The following is a 19,582-nucleotide window of genomic DNA, read 5'->3' as shown; positions in this document are numbered from 1 at the left end:
GGCTATGCTGGTTGCTTTGGGTTCTTTCAAAAAAAAAAAAAAAAAACCCCACTATGCTTAAAAAAACTTAAGCTATGACAATCTGTTCCCTAGTTGTTCCAGACTTACCTTTCCATCTGCATGCTTGGTATAACTCTTTAGGGCAAGAAGCGCTTAGCTATTTTTAACTGTCTTTTCACTAGTCAGATGAAGAAAGTAGCAATAATCTTTCTGTCACAACGAAGAGTTAATTTCTGCTTTGCATTTAAAGAGAGATGTGCCTGTATACCTGATGCTGGAATACAGATTTTACTACTTGTGGAAGTTTTTGGATGCCCTAAACAGTGTACTTTCTAGCAAACTCATCTTTAGTGCATTAACTAGAAAAGAAGGAATCTCTCTGAGGAGAACGTGCTGGTAAGGAAACTACTTGAGAAATTAGCCACAGGAGTTTAGGGGATGTTAATTCTCTATGTTAAGGTAATATTTATATGCAGAAGATTTCTTCTAATAAAGCATCATGTGAGTTAGTATGACAACTTGGTCCTCTGTCTGGTATTCCTATTTAGGGCTGTATGTTAAGTTTTACTACTACTTGTATTTTAAAATGTTACAAAAAAGGTACTGTAATTTAGCTATGGAATATACTGTATTTAGTTGTAGTGTACAGTTTAAAACTAAATTTTATTTACTAAATGTAATTTACTTATGTGGTGCTGACCACATGTATAGAAGATGTTTTCTCTTCCATTGTTGATTGTTTTCTTAATATATTAATAAATGTGGAAGATAATTTATTTGTAATGTCCTGATGCATATGACACTGAAGTCAGTTTACACATTTTGATCCATGCTCTGATTATTTTTGAGGACATAGTGAGACAGTTGCAGAATCCTAGTGATAGAGCTGCTGTAATTAAGAACAGATAATCATTATTCCAGAAGTCAACAATTGTTGTAGTATTTTAGGACAACACACCTCTTATATAACCTTAAAGGACAAAATAACACTATGTAATAGAGTTTATTTAGGGATAAAGCTGATGTGGGTGTGGACTCTGGAATACGCTTTTCAAATAGTATTTTGACAGTGCTGCAGCAGTAGAACAGTAAACACTTATATCTTCAACTTTATTACTTTAGATACATCCTGTAACCAAGTGATGAAGTATGCATTGCATCCCTTTTTGTGCCTGAAACAAGGAAGACTAGAGTTGTTTACAGCTTTCAGCTGCAAAGTCTTGCCTCTGCACTGAAGACTTCAGTGTCTCATATCCTCTGCTTTGGGAGTCCTTTTTTTTTTTCTTTCTTTTTTTCCCCCCACCCCGCAATTCCTCAAAAGAACACACTGCTTAAATTCATTCACAATGCCATCTACTAGCGAAGTAGCTCAAAGATACCTATCCTTGAACGGTGAAAAGCAGACTTTAACAACACAGCTAAAATATGAGAAGATCCAAGCAGATACTGGCAGAATCTTCAGAGAAGATAAACTTCCCACATTTGCTGTCAGGACAAATGTGCCAACACTGAAGCTATTACAATAAAATTTGAGCCTATTGTAGCTAAAACAGTAAGGAAGAGGGGATATGTAGAAGGAGCAAGGGGAGTGAGTACTGGTCTGTGTGTATGTTGCCAAAGGATTACTTTTTTTATTGACCTAAGTTTTCCTGTGAGATCTATCTTTTCTGCCGTCTTTGGATACGGTCACTGAGTTAGTAAGTTGAGGTTCTATTTAGAATTAATAAACTGATTTTCTTCTGTGGGATCTACTGAAATGCAGCACTGAGAAGTCAAGTATGATCGCTGAGCTTCCAAGGAAGCTAACAGAATATATTCTACCAAAAGACTGAGTAATCTTTGACATTACTCAGGTTTTAGGGGTAACTTATTAACACATCTAAATACACAAATTCGAGGACAACTACACTGAAAAAAGTCAGAATTGAAACTTTGTTACACTATGAGGGCAACCATTTCTCACTTGAAAAGTCTGCTGAAATCCACTGTAATAACTTTGTATGCCTCACTTTAAATAAAAGTACTAGTGCTATCAAAGAAAGTTTTGTAAGTATAAAAATATAGTGGTTTTACTTTTCATTAGAAATAATATGGCAGCAAGATTCTGAAAGGTAGTTTAACATGTCCAGGGCATGTCTGTAAATATAAGCAAAGTAAAGGCTTAACACGTGAGGAAAGTTGGTGGTCAGGACAGTCTGAGATCAGAAGAGACAGCATTGCTCAGTTAAACTTCCAGTGGCAGGAGGGGGAAGTGTCATGGTCGAAATCACTTGAGGGCTAGTAGGAAGGGATGATTCAACTTTGAAAATGGAAGCAACTTCTTAAAAGCAGAATTCTGTGAAAATTATTTTAAGGGACCAAACTTTGACTTTTTGTGAGTAGCTTAAATCTTACAGGAATGCTGAAGGAATATTTTGGAGTTTAGCGAGTTGTCCTGCAGTATGTTGATAAGCTATCAAAATACAGTATGCTGGAGAGTCCTTCGAGTAATAGATGATTATGAATAACATGTCAGGTTTTTTTTGAATTTTTTTTTTCTAGGCTGACAATAAATGCCTGCAGGGAAGAGTAGTATTCTCTCTGGATGTTCATACCAATGAGAAGAGACTGTCAAACAATATCAGTTCTCATAAATTTTACCACATTAGGAAAGAAATTTTGAATCAATTCTACTGCAAAGTCAAACCCTGATGTACTGGTTGTCTTAAATTTCCCTTTATGAAATCCAAGGGCTGCTTTTGAGATCATAGAAACACACAACTCGCCTTTTGCTCAGCTTGCTAATAAGTTAAATAAAACTGGTTTAATATCCAATAACGTGTGACTTCTGGTGGGCTTTATGGGAAGAAACTGAAATTTGAGACATTTGGTATGTATCCAGCAATGCTTCTGTTAAGGAAAATAAGCCTTTTTGGGAAATTCTTTCAAAAAGAGGAGAAACTGTTTGGTAGATACCATTCGCTAGATTAAACCCTGTCAACCTAAGTACAACTGCCACTGCTTGCTGGCTTAATCTGTTGTAATAGTATTTTTTATAATTAGCTTCTTAGCTTTGTCCGAGATTTCATTCCTATGAGATGTGGTAGTCATTCGTAGAAAACCAGCAGTCTGTTCCTCTAACTAGGATTTGTTCCATGTGGACACAAGACAGCACACAGTCAAACAAGCAGCAAAGAAAAGGTTGATTGTACCTTGAAAAAGTTTCAACTCGGACTATGCATTTACAAAGATAAAATAAGGATGCGAAATTAACTTCCACTAGTTGATGTGATAAATGCGTATTTATGGTAACATTGACTGCACAAGTCCTCCAGGAAGAGGTCACGCTCAAAGTTCTTGCTTAAACTTAAGAACTAGTTATTCCTGAGCAGTCATAATGAAAGAAGACAAATTTGTATCAGCTACCTCTGGGAAACAGCAAAATTTATGTAGAATAAGGTAACGTTAACACATCCAGTTGGCGCTATTGTCAAAATATTTCTGCAAAGCAGCAAATGATTTTGCTACTCAAAGTAAGAAAGTGAGCTTTATATTAGTAGTTTCTGATTATCATCATCACGTTATAAAAAAGATCTTGCCAAGAACTATAATGCATTTTGGAAAAATACGAGGACGTAGAATGCAAGGATTCTTGTAGAGAATATAAAACAAAAACACATGCTTTATAAAAGACTATATACACATATAAAATCCTTCATCAGTGAAACATTTGTTCATGTTTTTGACTCTAGTTCATGCAGTATAGCTCTAAACTAACGTGTATTACTGCAGTTTTAGGCATCAAAAGCTGTCAACAAACAAAACGGTATTACAGGTTCATTTGGGAAAAATCTCTTTAGTATAAGATAGGTTAAAAGGCCACATGATTTTAATTGTGTTTAAGGACAAGCTAGGTGAGAACAAATTTTAGTCTTTGTTTTAGTCCGCCCATTCAGTTCCTTGTATGGAGATTAGTATTTTGTCTGTAGTGCAGAAAAATGGATAAAAATGGATAAGAGCTGCATCTATGAGAAATCTGGGAATGAAGAATAGAGGGCCAATGTGCAAGACTCATCTCCATACCTCTCTAACTCATAGCTAATATTAACAAGCACATGTATGCACACTCTTATTTCCTCTGGGAATGGAGGAGACAGTATTAGAAATTTAAATTGTGTTTTTGGAGTTTGGCATTTTGAAGTAATAGATAGCCCTACTCCATTATTGAGAGATCCAGAGTAGTTCCTGGATTCAAATTAAACCATTCTGTGATGCAGATCAAACACGTAGGTAAGAGTCCTTTAAATAAAACAAGCAGAAGCCAGGCTTTTATTCTTGTGTTTTATCTCCAAGTACGTCTAGAATTTCTTTCAATCATGTCTCCCTAAAAGGCATGTGCAAGTTCTGTATTCCTTTTCAATGATTACAAAAAGCTTTGTAAGATCAACAAAATGAAGTTGCACTAATGAGCGTCTACGTTTAACGGTGTATTTAAACTTTAACTGAAGAGTATATTATGCAACAGAGTGAAGTGTTTTCCTCCCCTTGTTTCACTCTCTTTTTAAATGCCCTTTGAGGCCAGACAGGGCATACAAACAAATATTCTCTTACTAAAGGTCCAGAGAGCAGCCATGGCTAGGTTTCTATTGAGGTACTGACATGAATGTGTAAAATGAAATACATCTGTAATAATGTTAAGATAGATAACTCTCATACTTTCGAATGGTTTGTGTTGGTGGTTGGAAAATACTTTTCTAACATAATACTTTTCTATTAATAAGTGAACTTGAAAATGGTTGTTCTGTCATTCAAAATATTTAGAAGTCGTTCGGCACCTTTTTAGTTCTGCTTTATGAATTAGGAACAATAAAAAAAAATCAACATTTGTAAAAATGAAAAATAATCTCTGAACTTCCAGGTATGATAGTGGATTATCTCATTCACAAGAACAATTGCTGTACTGTGGCCAAATATACTTTATGTAGTCACATGTGTATCTATAATTTGCAAAAGCAGCTTTATCTTTTGAGTCTTCCTTTTCATCTCTCCTGTGCCTTTCTTTCTCCCTACATCACCCTCTTCCCCAGAGGAAGAGACCAACTGACTGACCTGTGTGGGTCAAATACTAAGTTTTATTCAGAGATAGACTTGGGAGCGTTGTTTATTTAACTTACAGCAGTTAATGTAAATAATGTTATCGTTATTTGTGTTCCTTTAGTCATTTCCTTACTTGTTAGTCATGTTCTTAATACAGAAGAAAATATGCTTTGATATTCTTTTGGAAATGCCTTGCTCAGAAACCTACCAACTTTTGCACTAGGTAGGAATTTAATAAATAAGAATGTCTCAAGAGGTGCTAGAGATCTTGCCTACAAGTTTTTTAATAACAAAACATGGCTCAGCAGGAAAGCTGATCAGACAATGACTTTAAAAACTACTGCAGTATAAATACCAAAGACAGAGATTCATTATAAATTGTATCAGATGTTGACCCTGATAAATACAATGCAAAATGCAGTAAAATATATTTTGGGTATATAATGAGTACAAAAAAATGGGAGCTGAAAACGCGTCAGTATTTAGTGACTAATGCCACTTCAGTTCTATTCTCATACTTTTAGTAGTCTTTAATCTGTGGTTCTTTTTCCTTTGGGCCTTCCCTTTCAGATTTATTGTAAACTGCTGTTTTTCTTCCTGTATAGGTATCAGCAGTATTAGGTGGTGTCAATCTGTTATTACCAGAGTATTTGCACTGTGATCTATTTTGTAGAGGATAAACTATTAATTGTGACTTTTTTCTTCCTTTTGTATTTTGGAGGTGGTCTTCCTAAATCCCTTTCTTCTGTGTACCACCTCTTCCTCAACCCTTTGGAAAAGGAAAAGGTAAACTATTTGCCATTTGCAAGGTAAACCCATGAGTGCATCTGAAGCAGTATAGCTGCTCTGGTAATGGCAAATTGATTATGTTGCATTGCTTGACTGACTCCTAATGGAGCTAGATGGCTCATGCTTTTTACATCATAGTTCAGTTTAAGGTGTTTTGTGGTAAGTACACACTGAAATCTAAATATTAGAGTTCTCATTATTGGCAGTGTTATTTTAATATTTGAAGTAAATTCAGCCTAATTAATATTAGCTATTTTAAGTTTGATAAAGGTCCAGCAAATTACAGTGCTTTTGCGATTATTTTAAATTAACTCCTCCAGGATTAATCACTATAAGGAAAATCTATACTTAATGAAGCACAGATATTCTGTTTTATGGTTCTCAGTGAAATATAACTAGAAAAGTTTTCGTGTCTCTTTTGGTACTGGTGATTAAATGCATGTTTTAGCATTTAGCTGAAATAATACGCTTTCATTCAGCTATGTATATTTAGTGTGGCTCATATTTCCACTAGCTTGTACAGGAGGAGAAAAGACTTTTAAAGTAAAACTTGATTCACTGTTTAAATAATGCAGGTTATATTTTCCTCTCTAGGTTTTTTGTGATTCTTTGTTTTCATTCTGTGAGCAATTATGATTTAGTAACCTATTTGTAAACTACTGAATCAAATACCTTACAAGTGTGCTATACTGGTCTTTGCAGTATCAGCTTCCACGCCTGTGTATCATTTTTGGATGCAATATGAGGGCTCTCAAACTCTTGAACTATTCTAGTAAGTAGATGAGAGCTTAATTTCTGGGTAGTAAACATAGCTATTTTAACTCTAAATCTAGAGTGAAAATTATATCAGAATTGCAGTTTGGAATTAGTAAAAATGATGTGCATGGTTCAGTATAAAAGGTATGCATATTCTAAGGCAGTTAACTGTATGCATATTGAAGGACCTCTTGTTTAAAGTTTTTAGGCATCTTGATGTATCTTTCTGAACAACTGTGTTTTGAGGCCTACCAAAAAATTAAGAAACTGATTGTAACTTTTATCCTGCAAAAGATTTGTAGTTATTCGTGCTCCATTTGAGAGGAGAGGGGGGAAACAGCCTTTCTTTTGCTGCTGTGTTCTATCAAAGGATACAGTGAGGTAAAAGTACATGTTGTAAACACAGCTCTTGACATTTACAAAATGGTCACATAAATTGAGACTGAAAACAGTTTCTTTAACTTGTTCATTCTGATTTATGTTGAAGTGTATTTTTTTCACTCCTAAGGATCTTGGAGCTTATAAAATCTTTAAAAGTATCAAGATTAAATTTGAATTGTAATACTGTCCTGTCATGATTAGGTGTCAGAGTTGTCTTTTAAACACTCTTTTAAAATAAAAATTAAGAAAGTACCAGTCTTTAAACACTATTCAGATTTGTAAAATCGAAAATACGTTGCCTGAAAATACTTTTCTTTTCTTTAAAGGATACCTTGATTGTGTGGTCTGAAGCTGAAAATTATGATTTGGCACTTAGCTTTCAAGAAAAAGCAGGATGTGATGAAATATGGGAAAAAATATGTCAGGTAAGTTTGATGCATGGAAGATCGAGGCACCCAGTAATCTTAGTCTTCATGTTCATGAGTTTTACACTGTCTTAAGTAGTGAATTTGAGACAAAGTAAAAACAAAATGCCTGCCCCCCCAATATTTTTTTTTTGGATTTGAAAACTTTTTCCTTCCCCTAGAAATCTAATACGAAGTTCTACAGTGATTTTCACAGAGCATTTTCAGGTCTTTTTTACTTAAGGTAACATTTTAGATCCATTTTCGCCAAAGGAAATTTAGCTCTGAAATGAGCATTCAAAACATTTTGTAATGATTCAGAAAAACCTTTTTCCTTGTTGACCAGAAGGGTAGAGTTTATCTTTCCAAATTTTTGTTTCTAGAGAGAAGAATGTATAGGAGCTCTTTCTTAACTGATATATGTAAGGTGTTAACTAATACCCAGAAGAGTTTAATCAGTATATCATATCACTTATTTTAGTTCAACTTGTTTTTTTTTTCCATTCCAAGCATTACAACTTTTCTTACTTTCTTTGCTAAATTATGTCGGCTATCTCTTTAAATTTGTCTAATCACTCTTCCCCTGTACACTCTCTTCTTGCTTTTTAATAAAGATGTACTTCTCTCCACTGTCTTCTGTGTTTTGTTCTCACTGATTACAGAAGTGAAGCAAAAGAAATGTGGTTTCATTCCTCAAGCTCTGGTTAAAGAGATAGTATTTTTGCAAGAATCTAGAGTTTTTACATTCTGTTTTGAGACCATGCTGTTGTGTTTTCGTTTAGTATATTTGAAACATCTTAAGCTTTCTTGGACATTAAAGCTTTCTTTTAAAAGAAAATCTCTGACACCACTTGAATAGTAGATGTGCTTGCTGATAAGAAACAGTAAATGGATTTAAAAGCATTCTGGATTTTAATCTATGTGCATATAGAGTTTGTGTTTTCCTTGAAGAATTATTTCTCCCAGTTTTTTTCTTTCTTTTCTTTTTTTTTTTTTTTAATTTTCAAGGTTAAAAAGAGCTGTGCCTTCTACCAGCAATGCCTTTCTGGATTTGATGCATTAGAGCCCAAACAAATGCCACAATTAAGTTGTAATTCAGGCTGAAACACCAGTGACCAAACATCTTTGTTCATTTTTTTTTCACTAATCTGTACTCATGCAGTTTCCTGATTGTTTCTCTAGAGAGATCTATACAGATCCTTTGCTATGTTTTTCTGACAGTTTCAGGTTTCTTCTACTCTCTGCTAATTTTGGATTTGGGGTTGTCAGTTCTTAAGAGCTTTGTAGACTTTGCTGTGGATTCTGTGCTTTTATTGAGCATTTTGAAAGTACACTATAACGCGTTCAGACATGTAGCTCTCCAGAGCTGAAGAAGAAAATCAAGACTAGCCTTTTTATTCTGTTTGAGCTTGCACAGAAGTTTTGAGGAGTATCAAGAGCAGTTAAACAGCCTGTATATATACATTAAAAACTATCACTGCAATAATGTAATACTGTTTTGCATTTGGAAATTTATGTACAGATAATAAGGGCTAGAAGCAAATAGCTTAGCTTGCTACTCAAAGCCTTGTGGTCACTGCTAATAATTGTGAATTTCGTTTTTTATGTGAAGTATTCCAAAGATTTATCTTTTACTTCATTCTTTTTTATTATTTATTGCTAGTTTTCCTTTTTATAGAGAATAAATATAATTATCTAATACAGAAATAATTCTTATTTTAAAAGTCGTCTTTCCAAAGAAATGGTTTGAGTGTCTTTCATCTTCTAAACCAGCAAATCTCAGTGTCAAACTTGTGTTTGCACTTCTATTTTGGCCTTAAAAGCAAAAAACGTATGACAGTTGAAATGGTGTTTTAATAAAAATATTAAAATATTAATAAACATTATAACTCTTCTTTTTCGAAAACATTTTGTAGGTTCAAGGCAAAGACCCTTCTGTCGATATTACTCAGGACCTTGTGGATGAATCTGAGGAAGAACGTTTTGATGATATGTCTTCACCAGGTCTAGAATTGCCATCTTGTGAATTGAGTCGACTAGAAGAAATTGCAGAACTTGTGGCATCTTCACTGCCTTCACCATTACGTCGTGAAAAACTCGCACTAGCACTGGAAAATGAGGGCTATATTAAGAAGCTCTTAGAAATTTTTCACGTGTGTGAGGACTTGGAGAACATTGAAGGACTACACCACTTGTATGAAATTATCAAGGGAATCTTCCTTTTGAACAGAACTGCACTTTTTGAAGTCATGTTTTCTGAAGAATGTATAATGGACGTAATTGGATGCCTAGAATACGATCCATCTTTATCACAGTCACGGAAACACAGGGAATTTCTGACTAAAACAGCAAAATTTAAAGAGGTTATTCCTATATCTGACCCAGAGCTGAAGCAAAAAATACATCAGACATACAGAGTACAGTATATTCAGGATATGGTCCTACCCACTCCCTCAGTATTTGAGGAAAACATGTTATCAACACTTCATTCTTTCATCTTTTTTAATAAAGTGGAAATAGTTGGTATGTTACAGGTAAGTTTGAGAATTTCAGTCTTATAATTTGAACTTGGGCAAAGAACGTTGGATAATACTTCTTGGAGAGTTTGAGGCGCTTTGTTGGAGCCTTCACTTCAAAATTACTTTCAACTTCATAGAAGTAGTATATAAAAAAGAGATATGAAATTTGAATACTGAACTGTTAAATTAATGGTCATAAGTAAATTCCAGATTTCGGACTAGATTCTCTATAACTGATGATTAAAAGTGAACAAACATATGTAGAATCCTCAGCAGAGCAAGACTGGTTAAAATGAGTAGTACTCAACAATACTTGTTGTATTTTGAAGGGTTGTTTCTGTTAGGATTTTTTCTCTATTCTGGGACTTTTTAGGTGCTAAAATTAAGGATGAATTTAGCATAACAAAACCAAATCTTTTCACTTGAATTTTATTTCATTTAAATTTATTAAATATAATATATTTTTACTTGAAGTTTGATATAAATTAGGAACATGTGAAAAGTACAGGTTTAATACATAACATTGCCTTAGGTGCTTGAACATTTTCTTAGTTCTCTTATCTTTTAAGTCCCTAAATAATACTACTTGGAGTTTTCAGTTTTTTCTGATATGTCTTACTGAAAATGTAAGGAGATTATACGCAACTGATGCTTTAGATTTCTTATCTCCCTGTCTTAAGAATTCTACACCAACCCCATGAATTTCCTGAACTGTGTAGAAATAAGTGGCACATCTCTGTAGTGGGAGCTTCCGCAGTCTGTCGAACGCTTTAGGATTGGAAAAGCACATGTATTTAAGTTTGTAGAAATCAATTACCATTGTCTTAACTCTTCTAACTTTTAAGAAATGGATAGCCACGGCCCTCCTAGGGTCTATCTGATCTGGAGAACTGGATGAAATGCTAGATGGTGCTGATAAAGTTCATCATTTTAATCTTCAGTTGAACCTCAGAGTGCACTGTTTTTAATTTCATGGAAAGTATTGGAAAGAAGAATGTAAGTTACTTGCACAAGCTTATATGGGAAACCAGTGTTAAAATGAGGCTGCCTGACTTCTTATCCACCACGCTCAGTTGATCAGAGACTGATAAAAGCGAGCCCTGTCACTCAGGACTTGAACTGTTTCCCACACTAGACACATGACTCCTGGAAAGACTATCGCTTTTTGAAGCAGCCACTGGGGGCCAGGTGGAACACCTGTGGCCCCTTGAATGATACTAGATCCCCATATATTGCCAACTGAATCAAACTCTTCTTACCTATGGGTGTATCGTTGATGAACAAGGTCACAGCATATGTATCCTAAACAGTCAGAAGGCCTTAATCATCATGAAGTGCCAGTTTGAGAAACCTTGCAAGCCTCACTTTAAGAGTGCTGAAAAACATTCAGGTATGGTCTCTCTAAAATGCCTTGGCCTATTTGCAAGTGTTGCTACAAGTAGAACTGTGAGGATGGTAGATGTTGTCTTGAGAGGCAAAGGGAAGAGTTGTTCAGTAATCTTGGTGTCAGTGGCTGATGTTGGGAGGGATCTTGAACTTAGGTGGCTTTGGAAAGGAAACTGAGCAAGTAGAAGGAGGATCTAATACTGCAGAATCATTAAGAGTGCATTTGCCAGAAACCATGGGGGTAGTTTGATAAAGAACTAGTGGCTGATTAGCTTGCTCTTGTTTTTTTTTGTCTCTTACAAACTGTGTTAGATTGGTACACGTAAGATAAGTTGAGTGAGAATATCGTTGCTTGGTACGGGTGTAAAACTTGTTAGCTGCAGTTTACAGATGAACTAGAGTTTCAGGACTTCAGTGATCCTGAGTCTCAGAACCTTACCTTCACTTCTGCTGCTGTTGTCTGTGATTGTTGGGGAATAAAGTATAATTCCTGTGCAGTGGAACCAGAAGAAGTAGCATTGCCCAACTTTCAAAGTAAGGTAAACATTTCAAGTTGTTGAAGTACCTTGTACAGCTTTAAGGACAAGCACTGCCTAAGTGCAGCTGTACATTCTATGCTATACTGTAATTCCTAGGCCTTTCACAGGGCAGCTCTATAGCATGGAGGGCGAACTCCGTGAGTTTCTAAGTAAGAATCTGCTGAGAATTATTTGACAGAAGTGTTGATGATCAGTTCTTGTCTTTGAGACAATTAAAGAAGGATTTAGCAAATCATATGCTCATTACATTTACAAGATTAAAAGGCTTGATTAATTTGTTTTCCAATTATCGTAGTGTAGCTCAAAACAAAGATTTGAACTACTCATCTAGAGTTTATTCATTTATTTATACAGCACTGTTTTAGCTTGCACTTGTCTGTGTTCTCTGCCATCTAAAGCCACATTCTCCCCTTTCCTTTCTCCTCCCATTCCTGCTATCCGTAAACAAAATGTGTGTGATAATGTTCTTCTCATTATGCAGAATAAATAATACTCTGAATTCAAAGGCTGCTTTTTTGATTTCTATGACTAGTTCTTAATGTAGTTCTTCTTTAGTGTGGTTTGACATTCGTTCTTGTAGTTGGTCATATCACAGTACTTTCTTCTGGATTTATTTCATGAAAGATTTAAAATTGACCGTAACTACACTCAAGTCAGGGAAGTCCGTAGCATTCATTATTTTTAACTTTACCAGGTCCTGGTGCTTACTAACCTTACTTGTTTATTTATAAAGCGGCTTCTTTTTAAAGTCTTTATTAACTGAAGAGTTTCTGGGATTCTTCATAGTAGTTTATTGGAAGCCACAGTGCTTTGTTTGTGCAGTGAATGTGTAATATAGGCTGTTGTGCTTTTGCAGTTAACTTTAGAGTGTCTCTCCCAGACTAGTTAGGCTGCAATAGAAGAGTTAGATTTTTAGTAAGTTTTACATCTCAGAAAGCTTGAAGTAAACCCTTCTCCAGGAGCAGCAGGTATCCTATGATGTATTGCAACTATTGTGCCTACAGTTTTGTTGTTTTGTATGACTCTGGCTCTGAGGAGGAAGAGAAGAAGCGCCGTTCTCTGCATGATAAAAAGATGAGCTCTGGCAGAACCCTTCTCTTGTCAGACTAAAGTGAAACCCTGCAATAGCCTCAGCTCAGGTTAACTCAGCCATACCTTGGTTAGAGAAAAATGACTAGAAATCTATACAAGAAGGGTTGTTAACAGCTGCCCAGTTGTGCTGTGCAGCTTGTACCCTATGCTTTTTGACAAGGCAGTTGACTTTACCTGAATTGTGTCCTGTTTAAGGCATTTTGTGTCCAGATAGTGCTCCATTTAAAGTCAACTTTTCAGTTATAGCTAGTTAATTCTGTAAACTGGACAAACCTCTGTGTGGAGGCAAGAATAGAGAATTGAAGTATATGCCGATTCTTAGGAATTATGGCTTTCAAATGGTTATTAGGAGAGATACTGGACCTTTTGAAAAAAGAAAAAAAATCTGTAGGTGTGGAAGATAACTGCTTTCCTGATTTTTCTTCATTTAGTAGGCAAGTAGCTTTTGCATGTTCTGTAGTAAAAGCAAGAATAGAAAGTGGGTCACCTTTGGTACTTTAGATTTATGAACTCTATCCATCCCTATTACTTCATTAAGTTCAGATTTCCCATAGTCTTTTTAAAAATGCTTACACTGGTTGCTTTTCTGTGAAATAGAATTTTTGGCATATAATTGTCTAAAATCTGACATTTTAAGCAAGTTTATCAAGTTCTCATGTGCTAAATGTTGTTGGTCACGACAGGTAACAAACCCATCATAGCAGCATTTCCATTCTTCAGAATTAACTACTGTTGAAACGTGGTCAGTTACAGGTTTTATGATTGGCTTGTACAGAGGGTACAAAAGAGATACATGATATTTTTTTCCAATTTCAGCCCTTCCTAATACACTCTCAGTGCTTGGGGTCCAGCCCATTCTAGTCTTGTGATGTGGTAGCCACCAAGGAGCCTTGCTGAGACATGGAGCTTGCCAATCTTTGAGAGTGGGGGTGGGACAGGTAAGTAGTGTTTCTTACTTTATATGACGCTCTTTTGCAATTTAAAAAATACATACTGATGTTTACACTGGAGGCCACCAGTTCTTTCCCTTTGTAATAACAAATTAGTTCATTAAAAAAAACTAAAAACTTGCAAAACTGCGCCATAGAGTGAGCAAACACTGTTTCCTTCGATTCTCTACCCCTTCTCTCATTGGCGTGTTCTTTTTGCCAGCAAGATCCTGTGGTGGTTTTAACTTCTAGAATACAGATTATTGTTAGGAGTACTTCAGAGTTTGTTATCTTGTGTTTTCAGGAAACTGGAAAGGGAAAGGGGAATGTATATTTAACTAATTAATGCTTAGTGAAACAGTGATCACATGGCATTACTATACTTGTAAATCAGCTTTATTTAAAAACAGAATTTATTTTGCTGATAGTCCCTCTCACCTTTTTTAATAACTGCAAATTTGTAGGCATTTAGGTACATATGTACATTTTACTGTATAACAGTACGCTGTTCTTCATTTTAAATGTGGATTTGTGTTTTACAGCTAGCAACTTAATATAGCCCCTTGAAGGTAAACGTGAATTACCCTTTAGTTTTTTTGAGTAAGAGTTGTGTCAATGCGTGTAAGCAATTTTGCTCAAATATAAGAGAATTGGGACATCTCCAGCAAGTCCTCTATTTCATAGTAGTTGGCTCAGGAATAACTCTATTTTGAGGTCTCTTTTACAGCATAATTTACCTTGCAGTGAAACGTAGAAGAGCACTTCACTTTCAGTGGGAAAGTGCTTGATGAAAGAAGTTTACAAGTGATGCATGCTGATGATCTCTGAATTAATTTCTTCGTTGTAAAAAGTGATTTTGATGTGCTGCTGCCATTTCAGTATATTGTCTGAAATGGAAATAGCTCATTGATAGCAAATGAAAGGCATGTGTAGGAAGATGGTCTGAGAAGAAGGCGATCAAAGCCTTTAAAACTATGAGATCTTTTATTGTGGTTGTGGAAAGGAATATATGTTTGAAATTGTAATTCTGTATATACTGGTAACGTTTTATAGAATAGTCACTTTCAGAGCTGAAATATCTGTAAATGATAGCCTAAAATGAATATGCGGGTCAAAATAGGATGGAAACTGTTCTCTTTTTCTATCTTAGTTTTCATTGAATTTCTTGGATTTTTTTTGAGAAATGTGGTTATATATAAACGAGGGAAAAAATCTCTATGTGCAGTGTCTGAGAGCTGAAAGTTAACAAAAATCAATGGAGAGAGACCTACTTTTGAAGACTGCTTTAAAGTGCTTTTGGGGAGGAGGAGTAGGAGTGCTTTGAAAGTTGACATGAATGCAGAAAGTATATTTTTATGTGATCCTGCTTTGTCTGCGGGTTTTGTTTTTAAACTTAAAAATGAATGAATGGGAGGAGAGCGTGGCTTAATTCCATCCTCATGAACTTTGAAAGATGTTCAAATCGTAGGAGCATCTACTTAGATCTTGCAGAACCGTAAGTGAGTATATTTAATGTTTGGCATATGTGTAGTTTGGACTTTGCACATTTAATAATTTCTAGCATGGAGAAAATATACAGCTTAATTTACAATTATTCTGTAAACAGTTTTGGTTTTTTTGTTTTTTTTTTGTTTTGTTTTGTTTTGTTTTTTGTTTTTTTTTTTTTTTAGCAATTTTGTTCTTTCTTGGAAAACATTTATGACCTTCATAGCTTCTAGGGTATATACAGATGAGTACAGACACCTGTCTGTGTTGAGAGACCACATATTATGCAGAGTTATGTACTTACTCTGTATATATTTCACAGGCTTTTTATTTTTAAAAAAGATTTTTCCAAGTTGCAAAAAAGAAAGAGAACATTTAAGCTTGTGTAATTCTAGTGTTCAGTGTTGGTGCTTTGTAACTTCTAAAATACATGACTCTGCTCTCTTCTGTGCATTTCCATAGATTCTGGTAGTGTAGTTCAAGAATGTATCTTTAAATATATAATAAATATACTTACTGTCAGTAGTTTTATAGGATTGTATATATAGCTACAGATACACATAGAATCTTCAATTTAGAATTTTCATTGCGTTCACAGGTTTTTCTGTAGATGAGAGAGACCTTTTTATATCAGTAACAACTTGTCTTTTTTTAAAGCATCTGGAACAAGGCTTTCCTGAAACACATTTCAGGGCTAAGACAGAACGATGAAGTTAGTAATAGGGAGCTTATATTTCCAAGAAAATAAAAACAACAGGGAATAATCGCCATTTTCTGCCTGTTTTCCATGAAGGGAATTTCTTGTGTGGGATATTTGGGATCACTTGGTTCCATCTTAAATAATTTGGATCACATGGTTCCATCTTAACTCTACTGATTTTAAATGTAGTCAGAGTTGTGCGGAGGATTAGAGATTTCAGAAAATACTGTTAATTTTAAAATACAATATATTTAACAGAATTTGGAGGAAGAGATGATAATGATGTAGAAAATCTTTTGGTATTATATTTAGAATAATTTTGTAAAATACCATATTATATTCACACTTGAAGGGTTGGAAAACAGTTACATATACAAGTTTTGCAAATTCTTCCTGAAACCTTAAGTGTCAGCATTGAATTCTTCATCAACTGGCATTAATTTCCAATGCAGCGAGTCGCTTCCAGCAGTCCCAAATGTTGACAAGCGCGGTAACGGGGAGCAGGTCGCCTTCTGCTGCGGCTGGCCGGATCCTGAACCAGGGCAGGGGCTGAGGGAGCCGGCCCAGAGCACTGAGCTGATCCTGCCGAGCGGGGCGCTGCCCTGCTGTGCTCTGCTGTGTCCTCCTGCAGGCTGTCGCTTCCCAGGCTACTTGTGTCCCTGGTGGGCTCCACTGGGTCGTATATGAGTCCCACATATCACCAGCAGCAAATGTCGTGCGCTGGGTGGGGACGTTAGGGGTGGCTTTTTGCATCCCTCCCGCTCCTGTCCTTACATATTTTAACTTAAAACAAATTTTGAGGGGGATACTTAAGGTAACACTGTGTTCCTTTTTATGCAGAAGCACACTAGTCATGACTCTTAACTTATTTCAGTGCTAAACTTTCCAAACCTTCTGTTATTTTTCCCAATGATCATTCTGACATATTTCTGTGGTATTGACTTGAACTTACATTCAGGCCTTGTAAAGGAGGTGAAAACCCTCTTTCACTCAGTAAGAGGAGAAATGGAGGTTACACTACCCAGTGAGGAATAAGCATGCAGTTTGTTCCTAGTTTTGATAGATTGCTTTAATTTCTCTTTTTCCTGATTTCATCTAGATACAACACCAAACATTTTAGTCTATTCTTAAATATACTCTTAATCATGGAGAGCAGCTTGCATGTTCTTTGAAAGAACTTTTTATGTTTAGAGGTTGCTACCTATAATTTTTTGTATTTAAGTAAACAAGTATGTCAGTATCTCTCCTGTATTTTGGTTATTTTATCTCTAATGTCTAATGAGCTAAATATTAAAACTGAAAACTTACTAATTCATGTTAATAGATGGATAGCAGGTAGTCATACATCCTTATATTCTTTCATCACAGCTTAAGTATCCTAAAATCAAAATCCTTAATATTTGATTGGTTTGAACATAGACTCTGTTGAAATCTTTATGTCAAACTTTGGATTTCCAGTACTTGATCCTCCAGAGTGAGTTTTCATAAACTTCAGATGAGGCTTCTGCTATCTCTTTTAGTTTTTGAAGAACTTGTCACACAAATAGCATATGAAATTTTGTCCAGGAATAATTATTTGTTCATCGTAACTGAACTATTGGATCAGGTTAGGAGTAAAGCACAGCACGAAAGCAAGAGGAAGCATGTGCCATTCCCTAAATACGGGACTTACCATACAGTGTGGTGAAATGCCTTTTAGGGTTAGTGACTCATGCCAACCTGTTTTGGGTTTATCTGTGCTGTGCAGTGCTGTCCAGAGATCCTGGACTGGGTGGTGAAAGCGTTATAGCTATGTTAGCATGGTGTGCCATCTGGACTGAGGTACTCATTTTCTCAGCAAGGCTCAAAGGTGAGCCTGGGTGATGTACCTAGATGACTTGCAGTATAAGAAAGTTTATTTGAATATAGCTGTAGTGCCTGCATGATCCTACATTATGCTGTACAAACATAAGCAAGGCAACTTGGGGTTTTAGTGCTGTGATTTTTGGATGGGGAGATGTTGCTTGTGACGTTCTTCACGAGAAATGACTTCACAAGAAATACATTGCAGCTTAACATTCTGGCACCGTTTTGGAAAATCTGTTCAGCTTTGGCATACTCCTATCTTTTTTAAAGCAAGTGCTGTCAAGTACTATATAATATTTAGGAGATGATAGGGGAGGGTTTTTTTCTGTTTTTTAATCTTCCAGCTTTTAGGATAGTGAAGAACAGGGGATGTTAAGTATTGTTTTTTGTTCAAGTCTGAGGATGCATATCTGTAATATTTTGGCTGCTGTTTGTAGTTTTACTAAGCTACAGCAGCATGAAAAATAAAAACTTTTTAAAAAATTAGTTATTTTTAATTGCTGCCAGCCAGAATGCTCGATGAACACTGTAGCTAGTAGGAACGGTTATTTTAATTTGGTTTCCAGAATCACCCTTTTCACAACAGGCAGGAGATGGACTATCACCTCGTTACTCCCTTCTTAGTGCTTGTGGTTTCCATCTGTTGCTAAGATTTTGTAACATTACAAAGATGAATACATGTGGATAGGGCTGAGTTGGGAGAACGTGTTTTTCAAAATACAGAAATGTTTGAAGCGAAGGTATTGTAGTGTGATTTAGGGGGAAGGATGTGATAAATGGGAAGGAGTTAAAGAAGGTGTGGGTGAAAAGATGAGGATGACAATAGAAAGAGAACAACCAAAAGATGATACAGGATGCATCATAACTGAGAATGAAACTCGAGCAGAGAGAGGGGGAACAAGGTGATCATAATAAAAGCTTCAAAACAAGATTTGTATTAGTTTGTTTGAATTAGACAGCTGATGCTTGTATGGTTAAAATGCAGTACACAACACTTCTCTCAATTGCAGGAGGCATGGCTTAGAAGAATTTTATATTATACTTGGATGCCTTTTGGTATTGTCAAATAAACAAATGGTATTGTTTTGCATTTGTAGGAAGATGAAAAATTTCTGACAGAGTTGTTTGCACAACTAACAGATGAAGCCACAGATGAGGAGAAAAGGCAGGAATTGGTAAGAAATCCTTAAAATATACATGAAAGGGACAGTTACTACAAAATGATACTTGCATCCTTTTTTCATTATTAACTAATATGTTCTTATATTTCAGGTAAATTTTCTTAAAGAGTTTTGTGCATTCTCCCAAACATTGCAACCTCAAAATAGAGATGCATTTTTCAAAACTTTGTCAAATATGGGCATCCTGCCAGCACTAGAAGTCATATTGGTAAGTCAGCTCACTTTTGTTTGTGGTAATGATTTTATTTTTCTCTGGAGAATTGTTTGAAAAGTAAGCAAGCGAAACTTCAGTCATGTGGTTTTCAGAAGTCTTTACTTTATTTGTCATGTCTTAGCTTAAGATTTCTCATCTTTATGTACTCTTTGGTGTACAATTGAGTAAGAAAATAAGGAAACAGACCAAAGGACAGGGAAACTAAGATTTCTTTTAACCAATAGCTGCCAAATATACAAGAAAAAAGTTAGAGTCAGTTTTAGTAGTATTTAGGTATGACTTGTAA

At 35.5% G+C, this 19,582-nt stretch overlaps 1 protein-coding gene across 1 annotated transcript in view; it reads left to right on the top strand.

Annotated features, from left to right (window-relative positions):
- The window catches only part of PPP4R3A (protein phosphatase 4 regulatory subunit 3A), a 43,100-nt gene that overhangs the window by 10,719 nt on the left and 12,799 nt on the right, over positions 1-19,582 (top strand). The window contains exons 3-6 of the mRNA XM_062576561.1: positions 7,329-7,427; positions 9,323-9,940; positions 18,999-19,076; positions 19,174-19,290. Coding sequence (XP_062432545.1) covers positions 7,329-7,427; positions 9,323-9,940; positions 18,999-19,076; positions 19,174-19,290 — 912 coding nt within the window. The remainder of the gene's footprint in view (positions 1-7,328; positions 7,428-9,322; positions 9,941-18,998; positions 19,077-19,173; positions 19,291-19,582) is intronic.

This window comes from Rhea pennata, chromosome 5 (genome assembly GCF_028389875.1).
Source record: "Rhea pennata isolate bPtePen1 chromosome 5, bPtePen1.pri, whole genome shotgun sequence".
Taxonomy (NCBI): Eukaryota; Metazoa; Chordata; class Aves; order Rheiformes; family Rheidae; genus Rhea; species Rhea pennata.
This window is presented reverse-complemented; position numbering and strand designations above follow the sequence as displayed.